The 25,889-nt window shown below is 36.0% G+C and overlaps 2 protein-coding genes across 2 annotated transcripts in view; one reads left to right on the top strand and one right to left on the bottom strand.

Moving 5' to 3' along the window:
- Positions 1–1,481: 1,481 nt before the first annotated feature.
- Positions 1,482–25,769, bottom strand: LOC117323535. Its single transcript, XM_033878809.1, has 7 exons — positions 25,283–25,769; positions 20,074–20,290; positions 10,987–11,106; positions 4,376–5,965; positions 3,170–3,232; positions 2,775–2,861; positions 1,482–2,248 (listed from the first exon to the last, which is right to left on the bottom strand). The coding sequence occupies exons 1-7, from the start codon at positions 25,724–25,726 to the stop codon at positions 1,803–1,805; spliced, it is 2,967 nt and encodes a 988-aa protein (XP_033734700.1). The 5' UTR covers positions 25,727–25,769; the 3' UTR covers positions 1,482–1,802.
- Positions 18,275–25,889, top strand: part of LOC117323536 (protein phosphatase 1 regulatory subunit 14C-like) — a 48,621-nt gene continuing 41,006 nt past the window's right edge. The window contains exon 1 of the mRNA XM_033878810.1: positions 18,275–18,294. Coding sequence (XP_033734701.1) covers positions 18,290–18,294 — 5 coding nt within the window. The 5' untranslated portion in view covers positions 18,275–18,289. The remainder of the gene's footprint in view (positions 18,295–25,889) is intronic.

The following is a 25,889-nucleotide window of genomic DNA, read 5'->3' as shown; positions in this document are numbered from 1 at the left end:
TACAAAACAATTAACAAAAGCATTGAAGCTGCTTACATTTTTTCTTTGTAATTACGAATAATTTAACAAAAAAGTTGAATTTGCTTATATTTTCCTTTATGATTATGGAACAATTAAGACAAACTTACAAGATAGAAATGTTGATTGAGATCTGATGACGTATATATATCAAAATTTTCTACAAATAAGGAATAATTTTTAGTAAATATAAATAATTTTATAATATTTATCATGAGATACCATCCCCCAAATATAATATTATAGTATCATTTCTCTTCATACAGTAAAACCTGTTTTACTAATACAGTGGAACTTCGTTAACTCGAAGTCGACGGGACCACGAAAAAACTTCGAGTTATCCGAGTGTTCGAATTAAGCGAGTTATCGTTTTTGGTGAAAAGTTTGGTCAATATTTGTCAACATTATATAATCATTATAACTTCGCTCTGTCGCTCATCAGTTTAGTGTGAAGACTGGTCAATACATGTAAATATATATGTAATGTTTCGTTATGTCACTTGTAATTTGGTGTAGTTTTGCCGATATACAGTCACGATAAAGTTTCTTTCACTTAGCCACTTCAATAACGATCTGATGTGCAAGTCATGTTTGCAAAAGGTAAACGATAAAACGGAATTCGACAAAATAAGTTATTAATGTCAAAACAAATAACCGTTTAAGTTTAACACAGATTGCATACAAAACGTAACAGAACCATTACCTTTTATTGGACATATATAAAATACTGTTTGATCGGCCTACCTACTTTTTATTGATAACCACGCCATTTCCATGTGTATTAGCACCGGAAGTTGGGGTGCGTATAAAATGTTACTGTAACTGAGTTGGCGTTTTATCCGATTTAATAGACAGCACTGACCGTTACAGTTGTACTCTGAACACCTCGTCAGTAATTACGCTATTGTTTCAGCAGTTTAAAGATTTAATAGGCGCCGGTGACTGTTTCATTTCTACACCTGTAAAAACATCAGCCGGGTAGATCTACCGGTGTGTCAGAGATTAGTTCCGCTTGAGCGAACAGGTAGATGAGTTGACTATCGTGTGTACTGATATCAGCGACCGCCTTGGGAAATTACCTGATGTAAGTAAAGCAGTACTTTTTATCACCAAGACTTGTTGTTATAAGATTCAACCGACAATTTCTTTTATGAATTTATGAAACACTTATAATAGCATGTAGGTTAGTAGTGCCGATATGTTCAGTATTACAAACGGAATTTAGCTCTTAAAAAATGTCGGTGTTTGCCACCGATCGACGAAAATTATACTTCGAGTTATTCGAACATTTCAAGTAGGATTTTTATTGTTGGGACCAAATTTTTACTTCGTATTATCCGAGTTTTTCGAGTTATCCGAATTCGAATTTTCCGAGTTTTTTTTACTAAGATAAAGAGAGAATTCGGCCGGGACCGGCGAGGTACTTCGAGTTAAGCGGGGTATTCGAGTTATCCGAGTTCGAGTTAATGAAGTTCCACTGTATTTCTCAAATTATAATTCCAACAAACTTCAGATCATTATATTTTCCAGTGCAAAAATAAAACAAAACAAGTAAATTTTACAATTTTTACAAACATTTTCCAAATCAAATTCCTTTGTTTTCATCATGAACACATTTCAATATTTTTTTATTGTTCAATTTATTCATCGCATTTTATTTTGAAAATTACCTTAAACTGTGTATAAAAATTAAAAAGTTATTATTTTTATCTCCCCCACCCAAAAAATCATGACTTTTTGAAATTCTGTGACAGAATTATGTGAATACATAGAATATTGACCAATTAAAGGTACATTCCATTGATCAAATAATCTGCTTCATTGGAATGCAGAGCTCTTCCTTTTCTTATTCTCCTTTTAACATTTCGTAGTCTACACCCTACATATACAAGTAACATCATGGTAACCCCTAGACCCAGGGCCAGGGCCACTATTGGACCCTGATTATTGTCTGTCGGGGCTTCCACAATCACCAATCCATCTTCTTCTCCCAAAGCGACTTCCACCCTTTCTTCTTTGGTTGGTTTTGCAGTAGTTTTCTCAGTCTCTACATTGTCCACTGCAGACTTTGAGATATTTGACGTCGCTGGTTCTTGCTTGTCTACAGGTTTTGGAGCATTCTTTGGAGAAGTTTCTGGTTCTATTTTCTCTGTACCCTCTGTCACCTTTGTCTGTGTATTTTCTGTTTTTGTCTCTTCGTGTGTCAAAGGCTGTTTATCAACTTTATCAACTGTGGTAAGTAAGAAAATACAGAAAATATAGTAACAAACAGCAGATAATGCTCCCTAACTTTATCTACAGTCAAACTTTATCATCTCAAACTCTGATAACTCAAAGGCTATGCTCAATACGAGTAAAAATTCAGATACGACGGTAAAAATTCAATATAAAGCATACTCTGTTACCTTGAATACCTGGGATGAACTCGGAAAATTATCATGACCCTACTGACTTAGATATCAAGGTTTAACGCTAGTTTATTCGGAGGTAGATTAGCGACACTTTATATGATTAACAAATGGAGACAGTGACAGGAGTATATGTAATAAATTAAATAAGAACATAGCCCTGCTCTTATAACAGATCATAAGTGATGTTCAATTTGTTACCATTTCTCTATTCCAAGGATTTGTTAAAAAAGAAAAAGAAGCTGAATATTGGTTTTACCCGTATGTAACAACCTACATGTACATCTAAATGGGGAAAAAAAATGAAACTAGAGTTAGCTCCCTTGCATTACTAAAACTCGGGTATACCTTTCTCTGTAACAGGCTGTGGTGTAACTTTAGGGTAGGTTGTAGGAGGTACTCCCTCTGTCTTTGTTTGGACTGGTTCTCTTGAAACTGAAAACATTATTTCATAAAAGATTATGATTTTGTGAATTTTATCTTAATATCACCATTCCATATTTTCTTCTAGAATCACTACATAATTCAATCCAGGATTTTTAAAGAACTTTCAATTTTTTTTTTTTACACAGATATATAAGTCTTCTGGCCATAGAGCAAAAACCAAACAGGATTTTTAAAGAACTTTCAATTTTTTTTTTACATAGATATATAATTCTTCAAGCCATAGAGCAAAAACCAAACCGATCACAATCTGGATAATTATGTCTCACCGTCCTCGAAACAGTGGTTGGGTAACCTACCTCCCTGTCCAGGTACAGGATGGACGACATGTGGTGCTTCAGGGTTTTCCTTTCTGTGGAAATCTACAACACACAATTTAAAACAACCTAAATAAGATATGCAAAATGAACAAAAATAAATAAATAATCTTCATCAGAACCATAATGAGGAATTTGTTATCTTTATTAGTCTCTTTCTCGAAAGGCTGTTATAACAAAGAATTCAATGCCCCATATCATAATTCACCTGATAAAACTAGGTCTATAACATACAACTATATACAACTTTAATCAAGAGAAGCTTATTTCACTTGCAGGGTTACTAAAAAAATAAACATACTAACATTTTTATAATCATTCAGTATAAAGAACCAAATAATTGGCAATACTTTAATTTTTAACTATTAATTGTAGCTGTGGAGAATAAAGGACAGGTATTGCATTAAACATCATGATTGACCAGTAGGCCTCCTTCACAACAACAAGGAACATATATTGTCAGAAGTACTTGTGTCACTAATACGAAAAAAGATATAGAAAGTCGGCATGCAACAGTAAAGAAATATGACATAATTGACAATTATCAAGCTAAACAAATGCACTTACACTGTTTTAAGATCATAACTTTAATTGAAGAAAAACAATTCTAATACAAGTGTACAACACACAAAATAAAATCAATAAAGATACACTCTTATAGGAAGACAGGCAGTTGAACCGTTGAACAAATAATTAATTTGTTACATGATTGTAAAAACAGAAATTTACTTAACACTGAAAGAAACTGGATGAAGCAGGAAGGAAAAAAAAGTCTCTGAAGGAAGGAAAGGGAGGTAGAACTGATGGCAGAAAAAAGCTGGTAGTGGAGTGCCATGGAAAAAAGAGCAAGGAAGAAGACAAGAAGATGTGAAGAGGGAGAAAGTAAAGAGAAAGAAAGAAGAGAATGGGATGGCTAGGATGTGGAAGGAACAATGCCAGAAAAAAGGCAGGAATTTTGTTTCTTATAAAATGCAAGAATATAGTGTATATATCAACTTAACACAACATCAAACTATTTGTGAATATTGGAACACAAGTGAAATACAAAATAATTTACACACAAAATAGAAAAATAATTTACACAAAAAATACATAAAATGATGAAAAATACTGCAACAAATTAGGAGACTACAACATAAAAATCTAGGTTTTTACAATACTGCACGCCAGCCACGACAAACCAGGTACCTTTGTGGAACATGTCATAATCATAGGCTGGAGGTACCTCCCCGTAGTTGTTGGTATCGTATGTGAGGTAGTCATTACCATACTGTGGATCCCAGTTATAGTTTTGGAAGTGCTGTCCTCGATAGTCAGTATTGTAGTATGGATATCCATCCTGACTGTACCCCACTGGTCGTAACGGCTTCCTCCCATTTGGGTGGACTCGGTTTGGTCTACCAGGCTGTTGTGGTCGAACTACAGGACCATTGACCTTAGAATGGGTTTGGGTTGCCTCCCCTTGTATTGGTCCATTCTTCCTTTCATCGATGATGGGACCTTTTGCTCTAAATTTTTTACCAGACAAATTAGGCTGCACTCTTCCCTGGCCTCCTCTCGGTGAATTAATGTCAGATTTATCTTGTACCATTTTATTCCCTCTGCCTTGACTATTTATCTGTTGATCACCATAGCCCCTGTTCCTATTGTCTGTCATCTGTTTATCCCACTGATGGAACTGTCGGTCTCCATTGGGGATATTCTGTGGAGCTGGTGTGGTTGGTGTGGTCGTCTGTCTTGGTGTGGTGGTAGGTTTGGTGGTGGTTGTGGTGGTGGTTGTAGTAGGTGTGGTGGTAGTTGTAGAGGTAGTGGTGGTGGTAGTAGTTGTAGTAGTGGTGGCTGGGGGCTTCGTAGATTTAGGGTGTACTACATCATTCTCATCGTTACTGAATACCTTATGATGACTTTTTTGATCATTTCTGTCCTTGTAATATTGGTCATCATGATCATTTGTAAATCTGTTATCTGGCACAACATCACCCGTGTATTGGTCATACCGCTCGTCTGAGAATGGGCTATAGGGGTGATTCCTGTAGGGACCCTGTCGATCCAATATCCCAAACTGGTTATCCGGACCAGCCTCTGCTATATAGTGCCTGTCAAGTGGGTAGTTTTTATCCCGACCTGTTGGATCCTGTAACATGTACTGCCGGTGAGGATCAAACACTCTCTGGGAGTTATCCATCCCTTGAACAGGTCTAATGGGCAAAACCTGTCCACTAGCGAGATCATCGGTGTAGGGGGGCCTGTTACCGAAATCTCCGGGCACCCTTGGGTAACCTGAGTTATCATAGAAACCCGATCCTGACTGGGGTCCAGCTAGACTCCCCGACTGGGGACCCCAGTAAGGTCCTTGTTGGTTCATGACTGGCCCACTCTGGGGAAGGACTTGTTGTTTAGGCAGGAAGCCAGTGTTTGCCTGTTGTCCGACAGGGTATACAGGGTTCTGGATTGTCTGCTGCTGTGGCTGTGGCTGAACCGGAACATTATTGAATCCTGCATTGTTTCCCTGCTGATAAGGTGACCCAATAAGACCAGAAGACACCTGCTGATTTCCCATGGGGCTTTGTAAACCTTGACCTTGAATCGGTTGAACCTGTGCATTCTGTACTTGTTGCTGGGCCTGATAACCTTGACCTTGTACTTGCTGACCTTGGTAAATCTTGTTTTGGAAGTTGGTTGGTGGGATAGCGGCGGGGTTGGATGGCTGCTGAGGCTGCGGATGAGGTACGTTGTTCCTTGGATCATTGTTAACAGGTAGATGGACTGGAACTGAATCTAAACAACAATCGAGACAATCTCATGAAAGAAATCAAAATACATGTCGTCAGATACCAAGTAACTTCTTATATTGTACAGTAATTAAATCACCACAAGTTAATGATTTGGAACTAAAATGTAACCAGCTGGCAAGGTTTTTCTAACAGTTCCTATCTATAGGTATCATGGTCTGTTATCTTGGACCTGCAGTATTTTTCAGTGCAACTTGATTCCAACTAGAATCCAACACTAGATTTACAGGTTTTCCATATTTTTCAATCTTATTTACTAATTGTGTTGCCTGGCTAGTCAGATGAAGAAAATGCTGATATAATGCAGGACAGATTGACAAACTACAAAAAATGTAGATAAAAATGTCAAGAATTTGCATACAAATTATTCATCATAAAAAATGCTTTGGGGATGCATAAGATATATAATTACAGGTGGTAGGGAATCTGAACATAAAATGTTGTGTAATAAGTGTGAGTTTATGTTGAAAAATACCGGCAAGTTTATAATGCTTTAACAATAATAGTTGTAGGAAAAAATTTAATGATTAGTAGATAGTTTTTTGTTGTTTTTTTAATTATAGGTTAACATTTTATAATAAAATGACCCCAAAGTTATTTTACAAAAAATAACTCTTTATACATGTAATAGAATGACCGGAAATGACAATACCATTTACTTCAGTCAACTGGTTTTAAATGAAAAATGATTGATGATGTAAATCGATAAATGATGGCTGCCTCTAAGGACCTGTGCTCTACTGTGTCAACACCATACAGACTCATTAATGCAGCATCAAGCTGAATTTAAATGGAAATGTTCATCATATAAACTCCCCTACGATCAGCAGATGTCTAAACCAATCTACCACGAAAACTTAGATCTAATCCAGAGGCTGAACAGAGCAAGAAGATACTAGAGCAATATATCTTCCTTGAAACTCTAAATCATATACAATGCAGAGTATGGATGCAGGTTAATCTAGTAGTGTTTAAGGATCAAGAAAATACCTAGAATTTTTTGAAAACTATTTCTACTCTGACCAAATCCGAGTAAAAATTGGTGCATAAAATTTTAAGTTACTATCAAGTCAGCATCCCGAAACCCATTTACTGAGAAACACATCTAATAACTACAGTCCACTTACTATAATGATTGTTTTCTGTGCTTTAATTTTTTGTGTCTTTTACCAAAATATTTGAAGCATTAAGGATGTTTTTTTATAGAAATTATGAAACAATGTGCTTTACAATTTTCACTTCTCTATTTATTTCATGATTTTTTTATCTTAAGTGTTATCCTTGAAATATCAAAAATTCAATCTTGAAAATAACTTTACACCAGCTTAGGTGTGATGACCAGACAAATGGACAAAGATCTAGACAGGATATACATGTTGTATTATTTTGTATGCCCTCTGTCATGTCATGATGTGGCCCGAATCATACAATATTTCTACTTATTTCTTATTAAAACTGAAGTGCAATCTGATGTCCAATGAGGAATTGTCTCTCAGCAACTTTTCTATGAATACCTATATATTGAGCATTAGTTAAAATCAGACACCTTGGGCAGTAAGCCCCTATCATTTTACCATTCCAAATAGTTAATTATTCTAAGCCTACTGGCCTCAAGACATGTCGAGAATGTCAATTATTGTAAGAACTGGGGAAAAGTCTGGGTGGTGTCCGCCAGATAATTTGATTGTACAAAGATAATCAATTGGGAACATTTCACAAAACACCACTAAGCTTTCTCAGGACATCATGATGAGTAAGCATGGAGATTTCTCTGGGCGTAACTCGATAACGAAACGATATTATACTGATCTCCACAGCACGGAGACATCACAGTGTTCATGTGTTACTGTACATATCCCCCCCCCCCCCCCCCCATTGACTAAATTATTTTTGTATGTGATGTTGAAATTTGCAATATTCATTGTATATGTACTTGTGTTTCTAAACAATCAAATTTTTAACTATAAATGTGTAGGTATACAACCCTTACAAATGGCCTAAAAAACTTGCTAAAAACTTCAATCAATATTGCAGCAGCAGAATAACTGACTGAAGGACAAAAGGACAGAATCAGTATAAAACAAGTTGTCCAAGTTGTAGGGGACATCAAAATACACTATTTTGTCATCTCTTCACAGCAAACAACTGATTTGTGTGTAAACAACTGACACGGATCGATGAAGAATTGTATCTATGAATTCCTGTTTGACATTTTGATGACACTGTTCCATTACTCGTCCTGAAGCTAGAGTAAAACAAAAGATAGACTTACTCATGTTATTGATTACTCCTGTTCAACAAACATATTGGACAGACAGATGTTATGCAATTTTAAAACTTAAAGCTCATAATCTGAATTCACAAGTATGTAAGAAGACTATTTAGATAGAGATAGTTATTTGTTACCAATTTGTTACCAAGGTTATTACCAATTTTAACAGATTTAGAGATTAAGTAGCTGAAAGATTTTCTAAATGATTCATTGAATTATATTTGGAACCAAACTTTCCAAATGTGAAAATGCAGAATGTGCAGAATATACACACAAACCCTATTTGTCCTGCAATAAGTCTAAGGGCCAAATCTTGACTCACAGAAAGGGGAGAAACAATGCAATGCAATTACATTTGACAGTTTTTCCACAGAAATGTAATTGATAGGGGTGGGCTAGTTATATTTCAGAAGTAAAACTCTGAACAAGTCTTTTTTTTTCTTCTTCTCATTTTGTACAAGATTCAAACAACTGAACGTAAACACAAGAATCAAGATTCAACTGTAAAGTTTCCTTCATTGGTGAATCTTGCCACTCACATATAACCTATGAGAATATACTCCATAGAGCATGTGTTGATAGCAGTTTACATTGCTTTTTTGGTCTACTTTTATGTACTATAGACTCTGTGTTAAATACCACAGCTGTTCAAATGGTACACAAGTTGTTTGGGGTTGATATAACAGTACTTTCATGACAGGGACAAGCTCTTGAACTCCTCAGACTAGACTAGGCATATGGCATGCTTAATAGCTTCCGAATAATCTCTTTACTTCTTAAGGAGATACTTATCACACATACTGCCCCCCTTGTAAGGTTACAGTACTGTACTGTACACTTCAAAGTTAAAGCCATTCACTGATATCATAAAGATATGCATTAATTATATAATGTTTCAACATTTTTATGTACTTATTAATTAATATCTGGAAAATTTTCCATCTGAAGTTGACCCACTGTGACACCTGTGTTGTTAAGTGTATAAACCACAAATATTTATAAATGTGCTACAAGTAATATACATGTATGTAGTACATATGGTATGGGACTGCATATATATATATGTCAATACAAATAAGTTTCTACAAAAAAACCAAAGATTTTATTGTTTCCTGGAAAAATGTTGGGAGTAAGCCTTTGGCTGACACAAGTACGTACTTGATTCAAACCAAACATTCATTTTATGGCTGTTAAGTTAAGACTATAACAGACACCGGCTATATTGTCACGACTACAGCAGACATTTGATCTGTTATGTCCAGACTATAGCAGACACTTAATCCGTTATGTCTGGACTATAGCAGACACTTAATCCGTTATGTCCAGACTATAGCAGACACTTAATCCGTTATGTCTGGACTATAGTAGATATTGGATCTGACTACACCAGACACTTGATCTGTAATGTCCAGACTACACCAGACACTTGATCTGTAATGTCCAGACTACAACAGACAATTGATATATAATGTCCAGACTACATCAGACAATTGATCTGTAATGTCCAGACTACACCAGACAATTGATATATAATGTCCAGACTACACCAGACACTTGATCTGTAATGTCCCGACTACACCAGACACTTGATCTGTAATGTCCAGACTACACCAGACACTTGATCTGTAATGTCCAGACTACACCAGACAATTGATCTGTAATGTCCAGACTACACCAGACACTTGATCTGTAATGTCCAGACTACACCAGACACTTGATCTGTAATGTCCAGACTACACCAGACACTTGATCTGTAATGTCCAGACTACACCAGACACTTGATATATAATGTCCAGACTACACCAGACACTTGATATATAATGTCCAGACTACACCAGACACTTGATCTGTAATGTCCAGACTACACCAGACAATTGATATATAATGTCCAGACTACACCAGACACTTTATCTGTAATGTCCAGACTACACCAGACACTTGATCTGTAATGTCCAGACTACACCAGACACTTGATCTGTAATGTCCAGACTACACCAGACACTTGATCTGTAATGTCCAGACTACACCAGACAATTGATCTGTAATGTCCAGACTACACCAGACAATTGATATATAATGTCCAGACTACACCAGACACTTGATCTGTAATGTCCCGACTACACCAGACACTTGATCTGTAATGTCCAGACTACACCAGACAACTGATCTGTAATGTCCCGACTACACCAGACACTTGATCTGTAATGTCCCGACTACACCAGACACTTGATCTGTAATGTCCAGACTACACCAGACAATTGATATATAATGTCCAGACTACACCAGACAATTGATCTGTAATGTCCAGACTACACCAGACACTTGATCTGTAATGTCCAGACTACACCAGACAATTGATCTGTAATGTCCAGACTACACCAGACAATTGATATATAATGTCCAGACTACACCAGACACTTGATCTGTAATGTCCAGACTACACCAGACAATTGATATATAATGTCCAGACTACACCAGACAATTGATATATAATGTCCAGACTACACCAGACACTTGATATATAATGTCCAGACTACACCAGACAATTGATATATAATGTCCAGACTACACCAGACAATTGATATATAATGTCCAGACTACACCAGACAATTGATATATAATGTCCAGACTACACCAGACACTTGATCTGTAATGTCCAGACTACACCAGACACTTGATACATAATGTCCAGACTACACCAGACACTTTATCTGTTATATCCTATTCATACTTACAGCAGACACCCTGATCAGCTTTAAAGCCATGGACACATTGACAGATTCCTTGTTTACATTCTGCATTGAAGTCCAAACACTTGTCTCCCTGGGTAGGGTCACATTCTCCGAATAAGGGCACTAAAATCAATAAAAAAACAATAACTAGTGAATGTGTGTGTTTAAGTTTCAAAAACTTATTTCAAAATCAATATCGAGAAAATGGAGGTAAAAATCAAGAAAAACATGATAACTTCAGTAATAACAACAGTATGGACAAATGAAATGATATTTTCGAGGCAGTCTGACCCTTTATCAAATATTTTACAAAGGACCACTTCACACGACACAAAACATGAAGATGTATAGAGGTTTAGCTACGAACAATACTGTAGAATATTGTTTGTGTTAATAATCCCTTCGGCTGATTGGATGCCGAAGAACTTTGCTAAGCAAGCAGACTGCTGAATTGGAGGTCATTATTTGGGTCAATATATACAAATTGTTATATAACTGTGATTTCTGTCAATATCTGATTAGTCAAAGCTCTCTGAAAAGTCCTGTCAAAATGCAATTTTAACCTGAAATTGACAAATTCTTAATGCATAAGAGGGTAATATTGCAAAACCTAGACAAAAAAGTAGTAACAGGGAATTTGAAGAATATTCCCTTTCTCAGGTTAAAAATTTTCCATAATAACCTAAACAAACAAAGCCAATAATTGTATAATATCAATTCAAAATAATACAATATGTTATATTAGTAATATATAAAGTATGCTTTTTTTTTTTACAATAGCCTCACATTGTTTGAATTTTGAATCTATCTATATTCATAACATGCTTACAAAACCTACAACCATTTTTTATTGCACCAGTAAGTTTGAACAACACTCAAATCAGCAGTTCATTCACTCCAGGCATATAATGCATGTATAACATTTGTTTTAAATCGTGTTTTCAACACTTCTGACATCTGAACATAAATATCAGTGAAGGAAATTATTTTCCAGGCCATGTTGTTGAAAGAAAATTCCACAATGGAATTGCCAGACGTAAAACTATGTAAAATTTAACCTATTCCAAACATTTATCACTTAAACAAGCTTCACAACTGAGATCACTACCAATAACAGCTGTGTAAAATTTCAACACCAACCTTGGCTACTGTCTACACCTAAATTTTAATTTGTCGAAAAGTAGGACCATAGTTATACACATATAGCTACATGTTTACAGTATTATGATCAATACTGCCGTATATCTTGAGTGTTACCTGGTTGTTTGACAAGATATACTGCCTATCTGTAACCAGCGGACACAGTGGTAAAAAGATTTCCACTACGGAGATCACTACATCACTTTCTATAATATTCTAATGTTATTTATTTCAGAAAGTCTCAGGACAGTTTTAGACTTGGTAAATCCCATGCATGTACAAGTTAATGCTGACTCTACGTGTACATGAATGTCAAGGCTAGGTATTAATTAGTTACCCATACAAATTAGCTGTTCTTACCAATTACTGGTACTAATTGACTTTCGATTTCAATACTTCTAACTGATTATTTTAGCAATTATTGATTATTAAATGATAATTACTATTTAAAAAACTCTTAAAACTTAATCATAACGAAGTAATGATATAACTACTACAGTAATTAACTACTGCGTGCCACACATATAGACTATACATATATTAAATACCTATTCTAGTCTGTCAAGCTACAAAGTATCATTAATGACCAATGAGATGCAAATGTGAGTGGGGCACTTTTAGTACCAAGTGTCTAGGAAATATAAATCATTGTCAATATGTAATTTTGAAGCATGCTTCCCTTAACTGGGTAATAGTGTTTGTAAAGTGCTGTATTCTCTGCTATGGCTAGGTAATCATATGGAAATCACATTGCTGTTACAGATCATGTCATTTATGATCCGATGAATGACATCACATTAACCCTTAATATCCCTAAAAGGCTCATTAATGAAACAATAAGAAGATGATGGCATCAATTACCTCTAAAATAAATAGTATTCATGTTATGTAACAATCATGAAGGACAAAAAATTTGACATTATAAAACTAGCTCTGATAGCCTACCATCCATTATTCACTTTGGAAGTAACACAGACTTTTATTGTAGTAATTAGTGGTGAAACACAGGGCGCCAGTCCTTTACCCATCATTAGGGTGGTATATACGACAATTATATCTGTCTGCCACATCTGACTGGTAACTATTGGGGAGCATCATCAGACATACAGCTTATGGTGTACATCGTTAATTGTCAGGCATTCCTCTCTGTTAGCACAGCTCAGGGGAATACACAGAAAGTGGCTGTGTTAGCACAGCTCAGGGGAATACACAGAAAGTAGCTGTGTTATCAGAGCTCAGGGGAATACACAGAAAGAGGCCTTGTTAGCACAGCTCAGGGGAATACACAGAAAGTAGCTGTGTTATCAGAGCTCAGGGGAATACACAGTAAGTGGCCTTGTTAGCACAGCTCAGGGGAATACACAGTAAGTGGCCTTGTTAGCACAGCTCAGGGGAATACACAGAAATTGGCAGTGTTAGCACAGCTCAGGGGAATACACAGAAATTGGCAGTGTTAGCACAGCTCAGGGGAATACACAGAAAGTGGCCGGGTTAGCACAGCTCAGGGGAATACACAGAAAGTGGCCGTGTTAGCACAGCTCAGGGGAATACACAGAAAGTGGCAGTGTTAGCACAGCTCAGGGGAATACACAGAAAGTGGCCCTGTTATCAGAGCTCAGGGAAATACACAGAAAGTGGCCGTGTTAGCACAGCTCAGGGGAATACACAGAAAGTGGCCGTGTTAGCACAGCTCAGGGAATACACAGAAAGTGGCTGTGTTAGCACAGCTCAGGGGAATACACAGAAAGTGGCCTTGTTAGCACAGCTCAGGGAATACACAGAAAGTGGCTGTGTTAGCACAGCTCAGGGAATACACAGAAAGTGGCATTGTTAGCACAGCTCATGGGAATACACAGAAAGTGGCCATGTTAGCACAGCTCAGGGGAATACACAGAAAGTGGCCATTTTAGCACAGCTCAGGGGAATACACAGAAAGTGGCCATGTTAGCACAGCTCAGGGGAATACACAGAAAGTGGCCATGTTAGCACAGCTCAGGGAATACACAGAAAGTGGCCTTGTTAGCACAGCTCAGGGAATACACAGAAAGTGACTGTGTTAGCACAGCTCAGGGGAATACACAGAAAGTGGCATTGTTAGCACAGCTCAGGAAATACACAGAAAGTGGCTATGTTAGCACAGCTCAGGGGAATACACAGAAAGTGAAATTAATGTAAAATGTTCAATGGGCATCAATCAAGCATTTACAATTTAACTTCTGTATTGGAATTTTCCATATAGTAACTAGTTATTTGGCATACTGGTCATGACCTACCAGCACTAATTACGTGCACGTGACAACCTTCAACACTGCTGTAATAATTAATCCTGGCATGTAGAAGGTTTTCAAGTGTTTCATTTTGCTAATGTCATTTACATGTACACACACATATTGCTTCATTTTTTTTAATTTCTTTTTTCCTAATTTGCCAACATTTTACTTTAGTGACTCCCTAATTTTGACATCTAATCAGGGAATCAAACCCCCGCCACCTCTAGGTAAAAGGCACTCACTGTGTCACCAAACCAATCAAAAGGCATTAATAACAATATATCTCATCAAAGGCATGTAGGAGATCAATGAACAGCTGTATAAGATCCTTTAAGTTAATGCAATAATCTAATAAATTCTTGGACATTTCTTATATGTTAACGTTATAGCTGTTGTTTGTGAGAGTCTCCTTGTAGTAGCTGGTGGTTACCTCAATGAACAACCTAGGAGTGACTTGTCACATGCTATCCTGAGCAGTTTAGTTATATTAGGTTTAAGTTGTTTTGTTGAAAGGTCATAACCACAGTGACACAGAACAGGCCTTAATCTGTTTCCTAACCAACACAAACCTCCAAGTGTAGAGACAGAAGCACAAGGTCTTTCATCTGAGGCTGTAGAAGTCTGATGCTCTACTGACAGAGATATACACAACCATGCATAATCATAGGTCCTAATCATTGTCAAAGTTAAATTTTGGAAACAAAATAATCAGAATTTTGAATGTATATCAATACATGTATATCTGAACATAAATTGTAAGGATACAAAAATGATTTTTTTCTTTTAGGATAAAAATGAATTTGTTTTGCTGTAATTACCCACTGTTGTACATATTAGCCTGATTAATTAATGATAGCAGAAATTATATCTTGACAACATACATTATTGTGTTGTTGTATTGGTAGGTGGAGTCAAATTAGGAGTTGAGCGAGTTCATCACACTATACACGTATGTAAATAATTGACTAAGATCGACATATGGAGCTTTGGTCCATTCGCTAACAACCTGTAATGGTTTCATTATCACAAATAGATACGAATGATAGAGAGTCCAGCAGATGTACATAGTAAAATCGTGGAGTTAGTTATTAAGAAAACTACATATATATTTTTATTATCAACGGAGATATATGGCAGATAAGGCTTCACTGTAGGTATCGGTGGAGAACATAAACTAAAATTAATTACAATTTATAGACAAGCAACGAGATGTAACACATGTGTGGAACCAGACTGTTACCTGAACCAGTTTCAGCTACTCGTGTTATTCTGGGCACCATCTGGTATAAATAATACTTTCTTATACACGTTTCAAGGATAGTTAAAAGATTACAGACCTATGTGATATTGATTTTAACACCTCGGCTTGAATCAAATTATTTCAATTACCACAAGTTTGGACATTGCATGGCATAGTTCATTGGCTATTTCACACTGTTGTAATGGTCTTGTCACCTGAATACCGGAATTGCTGATCCACCAACGTGGTCAGCCAGGTCTGCCTCACTGGGTGTTTTGAGTGTTTCGACTGTATCAACAGTGACCGGCCAATCACTGCCTGTCTGTGATGACTTTCAGCACTGGACAATTTCTCTGCGATCTTTAATGATCCTTTCACAGCTGCTTTCCAGTCTCTGCCCTTGACCCCTAGAGCCAATAATACAAAGATGCTCTCCAGGGATTGTGCTGGAATTCGAAATCCACATCATCCTATCTCCACAGGGAAGACCCCAATTCAACCTTCCATCCAAATGCTCTAATTCTACTTGTACTTTTTCCTGCCAGTGTCTCATACTTGTCTTCTACTTTCGGAATGCTGCCATCCTTGTACTATTCTCCGATGATACTGTCCCCCCATCATGAGAGGAATAGTATAAGAATAGCAGCATTCCAAAAGATCTCTTCCTCCATTTTCCAGAAGTCAACTTCAACCATCTGACTCTTTTCAGCTTTATCAGTTGTCCCCTGTAGCTGTGCATTGCCATTCACAATCCCTGTCGTAATACACATGTTGTACAAACAATGTCCCAGCGTCTTAGTTGGTTTTCTGCTTATTTAAGTACTGCACTCACTGCTTGCAGACCATATATGTTCTGTTCTTGATTTCTATGCCAGCGATTCAGACATTTTCATCCTCTGAATCCTCAGTCGTGCTATGCTACCGTGCGCTCTTCTATCAATGGTGACATTGGGAGCTGTAGTGTAGCTGATGTATTGTAAAGGCCAAAACTTGTGACACCTAGGAGGTACTCATGCTGCCATTTAAGCAGGAACTTGCTGACCACCTTTTCCACATCGTTGCTGTAGTTACCTCGTATGATATGAGAAGTCATGTCAGTCGAGGTAGACGCCACTGCTTGTTGTATGATAACTAAATTAAGTGTTGTATTCTAGGTTTTCTATCCTTGAGACATCCAACACATATTGTGAACAAACAAACAATACAGCCATTGTTCCAATCCGTCTCATTTTGACATCTGTCTGTATAATCTGTCTTTTGTTTTTTTAAGTCTGCTTTAATCTTTCATTTCAACCATATGAACCAGCACTCATTTGAAAAGAAACCATAATCAACCTATCTTAAATTCAATATCGTAACACATACCGTATTTGACCTAATAAGGGCGCAGGGCGCGAGTAATTGACAGTGGGGGCGCCCTTATTAAGATTAGTTATTCTGAAGTTTTATGAAACAGACTATACCTTATAGCAGAATACCCAAGGTTGTGGAAACGGTAAAATATTCAGTCATAAAATTATTCCAGATGACGATATCTATTCATTATCATATATTAAGCTTAAACAACACTTGAATATTCCTGTAAACTTGTAAACCATGCCAGCTGATCTTTAGACCAAAGAACGTGTGTTCCACCATTTATGTTAAATGGAACTCTTTTGTGTTCTATTTATAGAAACAGGTAATTTCCCAGATCATATCAGACATCGTTTTCTTTGACCTATAATTGATTTACAATGTCTTTTACTAGCTTTCTGTTCTGAACAAAAGTTATTTATCAACAAGAATGAAGTCTTTAGTTTATCATCAAATAAAGATGGTAAGTAAATATTTGTATGTGTGTTTAGTTTTGGGTGCTCTTTGCACTGACATGTCATCTATAGCCTGTAGGAATACACAAAATGTGGCGAAAACATGTGTTCCAGTTACTTAATTTGCTGAAGAAAATTGAACACATAAAGTAGCAAAATATTTCTCATAAATTATTACTTTTGAACACCATTTTGACACTCAGTCAAAGATTTATTTCCTTGAAAAAAGGTAGGGGCGCCCTTATTAGGGCAGGCGCCCTTATTAGGTCAAATACGGTATATGTAATATTGTTTGTAAGTCTTAAAGCAAAGAAAAATCTACATGACAAAAAAGATTTTAAGTCGCTATCAAAAACGATACCCTAAACAAACCTTGTACCAGGTATATATATAATTGTATATCTACATGTAGATAGTAATAAGGACACTGTAACACTGATTTATTCAGCTGTACATATATAACATAATCCTTATACAAGTGTTACATGCCCTTGACTTGATATGACACGTAGGAAACAGGAAGGAGAAAATATCCCATATATCTGACAACAGCATCCATTGATATAGTGACCAAGCACAGAACAATTCCTTGTACAGACTCAAGTAGAATATTGCGTACTTAAGAAAGTGGATTTTAACTGCTGGTCTGTTTACATACAAGACCTCAGTGTGTACAATAGCCCTAATATCCTGATTTCACCTGAGACTGTGACTATTATCCTGATAACGCCAGACAGTAAATGATTACACACATATCCAGGGTACAATTCATTCTATACAAATATTGAGGGGAATTGTCTTCAGCAAGGTGTACGACTGTAAAAAACCTACACCAACATTGAACAATGAGGTAAGAATATAATACATGTATATTCATTTTTAGTATAGACTATATGAGACTGATAAATGAATGATCATACAGTTAATGTAAAATCCAATAAACAAAACAATAGCATTAGCACATAAGCATTTTGGAGTCAGGTTGTTTGGCTATCTGGTTTTTATAATGAGGATGTAAAAAATTCTGGACATTAATCATTTATACGAGAAAATCTCATCACTGTTATATATATATATATATGAGAAAATCTCATCACTGTTATATATATATATATATGTTGTATATGTTAAGGAAAATGTGTAACAAAAGTTTATTACGTTGCTTAAGAAAATGTACAACAAAAAGAACATTTCTTAGAAAATGAAGAACAAATCTATGCATTTTTATACTTTAATTATACAACAAAAATGCACTTTGTTACAGTGTCAGTATTACTATACTTAAACGTATAATAAAGGCATATATTGTACAATCTTAGCCTGAGAAAACTATTGTATTTCATTTTAACTGACACTCCTACAGATCTGGGTATAATAAATTTAAGATCTACAGGATGCACGTTGAACAGGATATCTAAACAGGATATGTAAGGATACTTTAAGCACTAGATCATATTAAATGAAGAAAATAGCCTCATTTTCTAGGAAATAAGACCTAACATCACATGATATAGATACATGTATTTCCCTTCAGAAAATCTTCCAGATATACACTAGGGACATAAGAATTATACTTCCTTATATAACATTATATACATATTTTATGTAATATTTGTGCTCGTTTAAATAACTTTTAAAAAACAGAATTACATGATAAGACTCAAAAGGTTGCTAGTATTTTCCTGATTATTATCCAGCAACTTTTAACAGAAAATTTCAATTTGAAATATAAGGTTATGTCAATGATTCTATAAAAAGTTTATCCATCTCTAAGAAAAAATATCAAATTATATACTGGTAAATGAATTGAAATAGAGACCACTAAAATTACTAAGCAAAATCACAAGAAATAACAATTGCAAGCACCTTGAGCCATATCACTGGGGGCGACCTGCATCATATATATGATACATTACAAGCTGAGCATGAAGTACAACCAATCTCAAAACAGTTCTGTTGACAATGAGTGAGTTTAGTCAAACAAAATTAAATCATTCACCACTTGCTTTAAAAACTTTCATTTTCCTGTTTTCCTCGTCTTTGTTTCAGGTGCAATTTATTTGCAATGTCAGTTCTCGCACTGATCTAAGAATAATACCAACATTATCTAACATGGTGCTACAATACAAGTCACCTGATAGTCAGAATCTATTACATTGTACTTTTGTTGTTCTCAGATGGAGTGGCAGTAATTCTTATTTTTATTTACGATATATTTTGTATTGTCCTGAGGAGCCAGCGCAATCCTAGTAATTACTAATTCCACAAAGTAGACAAGATTATCTTTGCTCTGTTGCTCTTCTGTTTAAATGACATATTGGTAAAACTTCAGAACACACATCCATCCATACATATGTGATGCCTTCCAGCTCGGATAGCTTCTATAAGCATGCATATTTCAAGAGGCAGTCAGCTGCCATCTATATCCTGAGATAGGCATTTCCTTAATAAGCTGGAATAACATGGTACCATATGATAGCTTGCCTCTTCTCTGGGAATCCAAGCTGTTTTGACATTGGTTCATATTGCTATCACGTTTTTGATGATGAAACATAATGAAATATATCTACATCAACATACCTGGTCTTTTCTGTGGGACTGGTGTAGGTTTATATCTACATCAACATACCTGGTCTTTTCTGTGGGACTGGTGTAGGTTTAAGTGTTGGTGTTGGATGTGGCTTTTCCATTTTCCCAAGTCCTTTCAAGTCTCCCTCATTGTCCTGTCCCAGACTGCCCCCATGAACTACTGATGACTCCTTAAGGGTCATGGACACATAGTTTTCGTGATTTGCAAAGACGCATTTGTTTTCTCCACAGTTGAACAGGTAACAGGTGTTATTGTCCTGTTAGGATTGTAAACAAAAATTGATTAAAACTTGATGAAACTAGATAATTTCTCCACTGCTATACAAACACAAACAGACATCTTTGTTTTGACTGGTATCTAATATCACATACTAAATAGCTGAGCTGATGACTTTGACATTCACAGCAACCTTGACTCTGTTTTACACTCTGACTGGTCATTGACATATTAACATCATACATCGTTGCATTTTTAAGTGTGATCCTATAGCTAGTATTAAGTTTTATCAAAATCACAGAAGACATAATAATGCTACAATGTTATAAATATACAGGTAATTTAATGTTTGACTATAATCAGTAAATGTGACCTTGACCTTGGAACTTTGTAACACAAATTCATTTGTGGTATTATAGTATATGGCTTTTGCATTATAGTACATGCCCTTTGAATTATAGTACATGACCTTTGCATGTACTTTGGTCACATGCAGGGATTTACCCCACATTTTAAAACTGGGAGTCCTTGGGACTGCCAGCCAAAAATTTTGAGGGTCCATGAAGAAAAAATGGGAGTCCACATATTTAACATTGCTGGGTTTTTTTTAAGTATGCATTATGTGATCATTGATAATCACATGTTCTATTGTACTATAAAAATATTCAAATTGAAATAAATGTTGTTTTTTTTTTATTCTTTTTCTCTAAGTGTTTTGAAATTTCTTTCCAAGAACCTTGAGAATTGTTTTGATAGTAAAAACCATACAGTTCACTATTTAAAACCAATGATCATAAAATATAATACAATTGGTGGAATCCATTTCAGAATTTTAAATATTCATTAAGATTAATCTGTACAGTGCAGGTTTTTTTTTTTTTAAATAATATAGATCTAGATCTTAAATATTATTAATAATTTTAAATCATATTGTTTTGCTTCCCCCAGATATACCTATGTCTACTAACTGTAGTTAAATTTGAACAATTCCTTTATCATCAATAAAAACTTGAGAAAGTCTAACTTTAATCAGAGTTATCTCTCCTGGAGGAAAAAGGTAGTTGGAACCATCTTCAGTATCATGCATTATTTCTTTCATGGATTTTGCATTCATTTCTTGCAGGTGCCTTTGTCATTCGTCTAGCACTTGATCAAAATGTTTTGCCAACAATTTACCAAGATATAATCACAAATTTCAGCTGAGGACTTGGCTGAATGCAAAATAAAAAGATCGTTTTTTCAGGTCTCTGTGAAATAATTATCCTGAATGATTTCTCAGACTTTCACTCTGTACTTTAATCACTCCTAGGATCATTGTCATTCAAATTGTACAACATTTTGTGGTACAGCTGAGTCCTGAATTTCTAACACAAACGATGTGCAGAGTTAAGGTGTGCTAGATTGATTCCACGTGTGTTCGTGTTTATGTTAGCAAGTCAACACTCAACCCCCCCTATAATCCCCTATTGAAACGGAAATGCACTTGTTGCTATAAATAGAAACAGATATTTGCCAACAGTCGATGTATATTTGATTTATCAAGATCGCTCAAATTTGTCAATGTTAAATGCAAATATATCATGAATCCAACAAAGACATTGTATCAGGGAAGGAACAAATATAAATAAGTGCGTCCCGCATGGGACACAGAGGTATTTTATATGAGAGTCCCATGACCTTTTTTGGGAGTATTAATATATGCAGGAAGTTGGGTCGGGTAAATCCCTGCACATGTACAGTGTTTCAAGAAATAATACCGGTCCGCAACTACAATTAATAAAGTATTTATTGAAGAAGTTATCAAATAATTATAGGACCTTTAAACCTGACATATAACCACCAGAAATAGCTATCTGATCAAGTGTATGATACTATATATGTAAAATATGAATCTGGTTACCGTATGTTGTGTAGCTGGCTATGTTGTTTGGCTGTCTAAGATGTTGTGTGGCTGGCTATGTTGTTTGGCTGTCTAAGATGTTGTGTAGCTGGCTATGTTGTTTGGCTGTCTAAGATGTTGTGTGGCTGTCTAAGATGTTGTGTGGCTGTCTATGTGGTGTGGCTGGTAGCTAGGGGTGAAATGGTTTACCGCGGTGTAACTGAACCGCAATACGTTTCTTTCTGTTCGGCACACAGTATATAGCAATGGCAATTTACGTTACACGCACCGTGAGCGGTAAATTTTTTATATGGATGTCTATTTCACTATGTGCTGACGGAAAGTAGACCGACGATATGTATACAAAAGCTGGTTTCTGATTGGTCAAGCGAATTTGATGAGCCCCAATCGGAACAGGCCTTATTAATTACATTAAAGCAATATTTTGACAGGAAAATGGTGCTAATGCTAAGAGATTCCCAGGCTTCCTATCAATCTTCCATATAGAAACATTTTGGTTTCCGATAAGGATGGGACAGCAACTACTTGCCGAATTTGTTTTACATATATTCAACATCATATATTCATCTATTTGTATTTTGGTTTATTTATCTTAAAATAAGCAGAACTGTCAACACTAAACCGCAATACATACTGAACCGTGCTGAAAGTGTACTGTTTCACCCCTAGTGGCTGGCTATGTGTAGTTACTTGCCTTGAGTAGCTGTCTTTTCCAGTGAATGTTGTAAGGTGAATACTCTCTTTGCATGGTGTGACAGTGTTGTGTTGTATGTGTCATATACATGTATGGACACAAGGCTATACCTAGCTGTGCATTATTTATTTGTGCTTTTCCCTGCATCATTCCGAAACCATTTGACAAAATATGCGACACAAGTTGCTTCTAATTTATAATACATGTACCCAGTATTTTCAATTTTCTGATAATTCTCCATTTCTCACATGGTCACTGATTCTTCTTTAAATTGATACAATTTTATTGTATATATACATGGCATCACAGTATAAACAAAGGGGCTTGACACATTCTTATGATTGATCCCAGAATGACCAAGGAATCTGACCTCAAGATCACTTATTAATAGGTGATCTAAGGGTCAGATCATTGCATTAACTTTTCATTCTGTGTTATGGGAACATGTACAGCCCCTGTGAGTATCAATAAATGAGATATTTCTTATCCTTTATTCATTCACTGACTGATGTTGGGGCCAGATCATAAAAGGGAAATTACAGTTACCAACAACACACATTAGCTGTACGTGAGATTGTAGACTGTGAAAAGGATGGACTTGCATAGTACATTTTATGTTAAATTTCAAGTCGAAATGAAGACAACTAGGAACTGGTACACCATTATGCACCATGCATGCATGACCAATGATCTGTGCCAGTACATGATTCTTCTTTTCTGTATTTCAATTCACTTTTTATATGTGTTTTTATGTGTGCAGCATAAATATTGATAAAAATTGTCCAATCACTACTACTGCAAGGGGACAGAACCCAAAACCTTCCTCACAAAGGCGAACACTCAACTAAAGAACAAAAGTGATGCAGTTGACATTGATCTGAATCTATATTATATCTGAACTAATGAAGAGTCTTATAGCCATCAACTGTGTTTGTGTAGCACAGGTAAGGTGATGACCTCAATCAGGGATCAATCTAGGGCCGTTTTACTACCGGTATTCGGTAGTTTCCCCTCGGTGATAAAATTCCCCTTCTGCAGAATATTCCCCTTGGAACTTAGATATTTCCCCTATTTCTACCTGGAAAATACTGTTTTCTCATACAATTTCCCCTACTTCATAATAGATTACTTTTTGATGTTTTCTCAGCGATCGTTTTGTTTTGTTTTGCAAGAAATAATTATCGAGGCGAATATTAAATCTTGTTCTTGTCTCGTTCAATCAGGCGCTTGACACGTCACATTTTCCGTGTACTATCAGCAAGCGTCTGGTTGCATTGAACGAGACTAGTAATCGACTACACATGCCTCCGGTGGCATGATAACAATTCTTAACACTGTTTACGTTTACAATTATGTCTCAAAAGACCGATTCTACGTGAAAAAGCTTTCCAAAAGGGATGCATTGCCTGATTGGGAACAAAGAAACTAAAAGATTTGTTCAGCAAGAAACCAAGGACGGACACAAATGACAACCAGGCCGGCAGTGGACTTTCAAACGAAGGAATTGTCTTGGTCAGGGTCACTTGATGCACTGATGAGGATATGTTCCGAGGGAAAAAAAGAGGAATTTTCCAAATATGATTTGGAAAAAATGGTGGACATATTCAAAAATAAGAAAGAGAGAAGCTAGGCTTGATCTTTAATATGAATACAGAATATGTAGACATATATGCAATAGTGTCCCAGTGAAACAAGTAAACCCCCTGGAAGAAATATTTACTGTGTTTATTTTCTGTTTTTTAAAAAGAATCTCACATGCTTGAAAGCTGTCAGTAGAGCCAATCTAAATAGTCTTAGAATGCTTAAAATCATTTTCAGTCTGTGGCCCCTTGCATTGGAACCCCAGCTATTTTCCCCTGAATACAGAAAAGGGTATATTCCCCTAAACCCTAGATTGATCCCTGTCAATTGTTTTCTGCAATGGTGATCACCTCCGAGGCTGCTGACGATAACTAATGCATTGTCCAGGTGTTCGATCTGATCACTGGGATACAGCTTTCAAAAATAATTTGTGTCAGATTGTACCATATAATAAATTGGATATGTTTACTTAATTTGTTAAGGAACATTTTGGTATATGGGAAAAAATTATTGTAAGCAGGATATATTGTAACATCTGATTGTGTAAATGGAATCGGTACTGTAGAGAAATCATAGATACGTATATTATTGTTGGTGTATATATCGCTGCATCAGGAAATTGAGGCATGATACCATTTATCTGTATTACCAGCTAGTGCTTTAATCGCATAGAAATATAATGTAAAGAAACCTCCGAGAAAACCATGGCCACTTAATTATCAACAAGTTCATTCAAATTATACAGAAGGACCCACCCATTTTATCTGAAAAGAACCCTTTTATAAATGCATAATAACCCCGAGTACTATTCGGTTAACACATAATATTTTGGTATGACTATATATTAGTGAATGTACCTTGTCTTCGAATACAGCCAAAGTACAACCCTGGGTGTAACAGCAACTTCTGATACAGTCGTGTCGAGTTTTGTTTCTGTCGGATCTTAAAAAGTGAGATCCAGCTCTCGTAGATTCTTGTGATCTTATAATAGTAGATTCATGTGATGAATAGAAACAAGAATTTCCAACAGAATCTGTAACATGTCCCGGTTTCATCGTCGTCGGAGCAACCGGTGTTGGTTTCTTTGGTAAATCAACATCGCTTACATCCGATGCTGCAGATTCTGGCTTCACGGCTGCAGCAGGTTTATCATCCGGAGTAAAGTCATTTTCCGTTATACCCAGTCTTTTGATTATCTTCATTAACTCGGGATCATTCAAAAGTTCTTGGAGCGATGGTAATTCTTCATCTTTACAGTGTACAGAAAGCATTAAGATGGCGAAAATAAATAAAATTTTCATTTTGACCGTGTGTTGTTATCGTCAGCTTTCGGCCATAACACTTCCTGTCCTGCGCAGGTGCCCGTAGTACAATTTTATGAATAATATTTAAACGAAACGAAAAGATTAATTTACCAGATGCGACTGAACCATCTACAAAATGTAATTTCCAAATCGCCACTAC

The sequence above is a fragment of the Pecten maximus genome, chromosome 3, assembly GCF_902652985.1.
Source record: "Pecten maximus chromosome 3, xPecMax1.1, whole genome shotgun sequence".
Lineage (NCBI taxonomy): Eukaryota > Metazoa > Mollusca > Bivalvia > Pectinida > Pectinidae > Pecten > Pecten maximus.
The sequence above is the reverse complement of the archived record's forward strand: the minus strand, read 5'-3'. Positions and strand labels throughout refer to the sequence as shown.